We start from the raw sequence: 5,338 nt of genomic DNA on the forward strand, positions 1-5,338 counted from the left end.
TTCCTGCGGGGCTTTGCCCGCATCCCGGGAAGCTTCAATTCCTGCCTCTTCCTCGGCCTCCCGACTCGATGGAGATCGGCCTCGCCTCTCTCTAGCTTGGAGGCCCCTTGCCCTTCGAACTGTGGCGGTACGCTGGCCACCAGATCGAAGGCTTCACCTTCCCCCTTGGACTCATCCCTAAATCGATAGAGTGAGTCCGGAGACAGTGCTCGAGCACTGGTGCTTCCCTTTGGCTTACGCGCCAATCTTTTACTTGGTTTCTTCTTCTCAGAGCTCGGAGAACTCGGAGCCCTTTTTCTTTTCTTCTCTTTATCCTGCCGCGGAGCAGATGGTTCGGTAAAGATATCGTCATCACCGGATGGAGGCCTCATTGCAACATCTTTTGGTAAACCTGCCAAAAGAAATAATAAGAGTAAGAACTCAATAGCGCAGAAGGGAAATCAATTGCCACTTAAGAAAAATCTCACCATGGGAACGGGCCTCCCATCGGCCCTTCGAAAGCTCGCACCACGAACACTCAGAATAGGCCCTTTATGTTGCAATGCCCTTGACCCATTCCTTAAGTCGAGGAACTACATCCGGCATCCGAGCAACAGCTACACCACTACAAAACATCGATAAGAAGGGAGGAAAAGGAAGAACGATGAACAAAATCTTGAAGGCAAGATTATACTTACGTGTCATGTTCCACTTCTCAGGAAATGGCATATGCTTGGCTGGGATCAAATTCGAGGTCTTCACTCGAACAAAGCGGCCCAACTAGCCTCGATCCCGATCTTCGTTGATGTTTGAGAACGGGGCCTTACTGGTCCGACGAGCAAGCTTGATTAGTCCCTCTCGATAAAGTCGGGGACTATATAAGTGCATGAGATGGTCGAGGGTGAAGGGATACCCCTCGATCTTGCTTACGAAAAAACGGAGGAGAATTACTATCCTCCAAAAAGAAGGGTAAATTTGACCAAGGGTCACTTCGTACCTCTTACAGAAGGCAATAATGACCGGGTCTAAGGGACCCAACGTGAAGGGATAAGTGTAAACAGTTAAAAGTCCCTCCACGTGGGTAGTGATGGCTTCCTCAGGCTTGGGGACCACTACGTGCTTATTAGCCCACCTTGCAATCTTTCTTGACCTCGAAGAGGGCGTCCTCGGTGATCGAGCAAATATATCTTGAGACCGGCTCACACCGACCCGGTACCGAGGAGGGATTCTCGATCTTGAAATCAGCACCGGTCGGGCCCCCCCGGGGATGAACATTTTCAGAGGAGGTTCCGGTGCCGGTTCCTCGGTAGCAGCAGACGAAACATTTTCCTCAACAGCCGGTCGCGAGGCAGAGGGAGTTTCTTTTTGGGGAACAGATTTTGAAGTTTTCGCCATTTCTTTGATAAATAAAGAAAAGAGAGGGAGTTAAAAGATTAAGCTTAATGGTTTGGGATAAAAATAGAGCTGAAGTTCTTATAAAAAGATTTCAGAATAGCAAGAAATTTAATGCTTGGAAGCGTTGAAATTTCTAAAGGTACGAGGTCAGAGGGTTTGAAAGTAAAGTTTGAATGAACTAATGAGGGGATATTTATAATTTTCAAATGACGGTTCAAAGCCAGGAGTGGCCGACCAGCAACTGATGAGCATTTAATGTCATTAAGACGTGATTGACGAGACATTTCGTTCATTTTGTCGTTTCTGACACGGAGTATCGAGGTGAGAATCGGAAGCTCATATCATTTCTCATCGTTTACTCTCTGAAAAATGAGGGAACTATCTATATACGGTCGAAATCAGGCTCGACTATTGCATGACAGATCGGGCTCCGAACGTAAGGGATTGAAGATCAACCCCGAGTCTCATCAAACCAGAATACGAGTTCATAATGTCCGTCCTCGAGAACATTGAGTCCATGATCCCGGAATCACCCCTGATCCCGAATAAGCTCGAGGAAACATTGTCGGTATAACCAACAGAAGACCGAAATAACGGAAGGTCAAAATATCCGTAACCGGTCGGATATCACGGCGGGAATCTCGGCACGTATCAATAAGGAACCGGCAAATCAACAAACCAGGAGATTCTTATCTTCTATAGAATTGTACCTAAAGTATGACTCCCCTACTATATAAAAGGGGTCTGATTACTTGTAAAACACATTGTAACACGCATCCCAAAGCAATATATTATTATTCTCCTTAAGTTCTTATTATTCTCTTGTTGTTCTGTTCTGATACCAATCAAAGCACTTTTGGCTCGAGGGTGACTAACCTTCCAAGGCTAAGATTATTCAACTTATGTGGTTTGCATTTACTTTCTCATTGCTTATTTCAATTATAATCTGATTTATCGTTTTGTGTCAAGTTAAATCATGTATCCTTAAAACCACATACAAATTTAATTGTTATCCGATTTTTAGGGTAAACAAACATACTACAGAAAAAGTATATATTTTAGTCACAAAAATTTCATATTTAGCTAAAATATACTTCAAGCTATATATTGTTGTATTCGTATAATTTAATATGTTGTAATAATAAGTTACCTGTTTGATTTTTTAGATTACTAACTCTATTTATCGTGAGCAATTTGACGAACAGGTGATAAAGCCCTAATAATTGTACTCGCATTAGCCACATTATAAACAAAATCACAGCTCATTTTGTACGTACAAGGACAAAAAGAGAACTACTAGTACTCCATATGTAACATTGATCAACGAGCTCTTTTTTCCCTTTTTTTTTCTTTGTCCAGTGGATTCAAACTAGAAAAAACATCATAAAGATACAAGGGGTCTGTCCCCTAGGCTTGGCAAGAAAGGGTAGCTGCTTCCTCCTCAATTATTCTTAGCATGTGGTGGACTGCACCTGCTATGTCATCTGCTGAGTTTAGTTGGCAACCTTCTTCCACCTGCCATTTTTTTTAAAACAATAATAATACGAGGGTTCCTTTCAATTTCATAGAAAATATTCAGTTTTTGAAAAATTTCCTAATCACAAGTACTAAAAGACAACTATGACTTTACTAAGAAACGCCATACAAGAATTGCAAAGAAACACCCTTTCTGACCCATCATTACCTTCTGAAATTAGTAAAAAGTAGTATACCTTTTTAAATTCCCAAAATACCCTAGAAAAAATAAGTTGATATGCAGGCTATTGCGACAATCTATGGCTCATATTTTCATGCCTAAAGTACCTGTGCTATTGTGTAAAGTAGATTCTTGCAAGCTGTGGTCATTTTCTTTCAGAAATTTTCATGTAAAAGAAAAGAGAAAAAGAAATGTTTAATGAACAGAGGAAATGACTGTTTTTAAATTTTAACGTACCTTAGCACTGATAGAATATAGAACCAATGGATCTAAGGTGGTGACATTGAGGTGTAGTACGCTAAGGTACAATGACGGAAAGGCAGCTACCAATTTGGAGAGCTGTCGAAATCTTCTTCTTGAGAGGATTCTAACGTTTGCATGAGCTTCAATGAGAGTCACTTCTATGTCTGCAATTGCTGCCTTGCTCTTTGATGTGTATTTGCTTGGTAACTGAGAACATGTGTACTGTGGATATGAGAAAAATTGAGCAAATGGTGTCGGAAAATACTTGCCGGTGGCAGCCACGGCATCACCGGCAATGGTGGTTTCGCTTGGTCCCTCACCATCTCCACCACCTTGTTGTAATAGTAGAAATTTTTGAGCTTCTAGAGATTGTAGAATGTGTTCCAATTCTTTTACAAATTCAATTGCACCACCAACTATTGAGGCCTGGTCACCCTGAATCACATAATATTTGTTAAAGTCTCAATTCTAAAAAAATTAAAGTCAAATATATAAGATAACAATGCACATACAATTGTATCGTTTTCAAAACTAATACCTATAAGATATATATTCTTATAATGAGGATATATGTTAATCAAAGGTGATGTGTATGTTACTACATTAATAAATTCACAAAGATGATTGGATTTCAAGTTGTTAAAATGACTAATGTAGGGACTTTAGAAAATTGAATGCAAAGCGTTATATTCCGTTATCCAATTTTTTTCAACCTCTTTTTCGTCGAATCCTCGACATAACTTTTTCCTGTTTGTACCTAAAAGGAAAAAAGAAAAAAACAATGAAAGAAAAACATAAACCCCACACCAACCCACAAAAACAACAGAAAAAAGGAAAAAAGCCTTTGATGTGCTGATTTTTTGTAATAGAGGGACCAAGGCTAACAGTTTCATTTGCATAGGGCTCATAATTCGAGGAGGAATGAAGAGAATAGGGCTATGTTAGTGCAGTCATTTCAAACGAAGCAAAAACTTTATACTGCTAATTTGCAGAATAAAAAACAGTGTACATACAGATTCAAAAAGCTTTTACCATCATGCAAAATAAAGTAGTAAAAATGTTGTCAAAACTCATACTAGTAATTCTTACGTAAATTAAAATTTAAAAATTCTCTTCCATACCAAGATTATTAGTATGATATTGAGAAACAGTGAATAAGAAAGAAAGAGTAATACTACATACCCTTTGAACATAGGATTCAGGCATGAGTGAACGTAAAACAGCAAGATGTTCATTCATCTGTTTCCTCCGATTTCTCTCAACAGCAATGTGAGTCATTCTCTGATTCTCAGCTTCCTCTTTATTCTTACAAACTTTAGGTCTCCTCCTCCTCTTTTTCCGGCCGCCGCCTTGCGCCACCGCCAAATTCTTCTCCCTACGTGTGGTAGTAGTAGTAGTAGTTTCCGGCACGGAGGCAGTGGAATACTGTTGCTCATGACCATAAAAATCTTGAGGTAATGTTAATAAGCCATTTTCATGGTCCAAAAGTAAGGTACCAGAAGCAGCATTTTCAGAACTAGAGGGGTCAAGATTGTTGCTGGTAAAAGGGGTGGCAGAGATTGTATCGTAGATGATGAAGTTAAGAAGTTCATTGGAAGAAAGTGCTTCTAAAGCCATTCTTCTTTTCTATTTTGTTGTGATTTTATCTTTTGTGTTTGCTTTGTAAAAGGGTTTTGTATGTCTTTTTGAGTACCCCGATGAACCCCTTGACTTGTTTCTTGTAATCTATTTGTATGGAGTAAAATACTTCAATTATTTTATAGTGATACCCCCGTGTTCTTGAACTAGCATGTGTAAGAGAGAGACAGATTTTAGCTGATTCTTTTTAAAAAAAAAATTATTTTTCCATTCACTTAGCTTTTTCAGGCAGAAAAGCTCATTTTGGTATGCCCTCACATGCATTATATCCTTCATTTTTTTTTAATGCTTCTTTAAGTACTCTTAAAATTAAGGGAACTATCTTTGGTAATGTAATTGGAGAAATTAGACACATTCAAGATACAGGCCGCATACATGATTAAACGA

General features: G+C 39.3%; 1 protein-coding gene across 1 annotated transcript; it reads right to left on the bottom strand.

Moving 5' to 3' along the window:
* Positions 1-2,583: 2,583 nt before the first annotated feature.
* Positions 2,584-5,058, bottom strand: LOC104121284 (transcription factor bHLH71). Its single transcript, XM_033652866.2, has 3 exons — positions 4,496-5,058; positions 3,308-3,748; positions 2,584-2,889 (listed from the first exon to the last, which is right to left on the bottom strand). Exons 1-3 carry the CDS (start codon positions 4,928-4,930, stop codon positions 2,782-2,784), a joined length of 984 nt encoding a protein of 327 aa, XP_033508757.1. The 5' UTR covers positions 4,931-5,058; the 3' UTR covers positions 2,584-2,781.
* Positions 5,059-5,338: the final 280 nt, after the last annotated feature.

This window comes from Nicotiana tomentosiformis, chromosome 8 (genome assembly GCF_000390325.3).
Source record: "Nicotiana tomentosiformis chromosome 8, ASM39032v3, whole genome shotgun sequence".
Classification (NCBI taxonomy): Eukaryota; Viridiplantae; Streptophyta; class Magnoliopsida; order Solanales; family Solanaceae; genus Nicotiana; species Nicotiana tomentosiformis.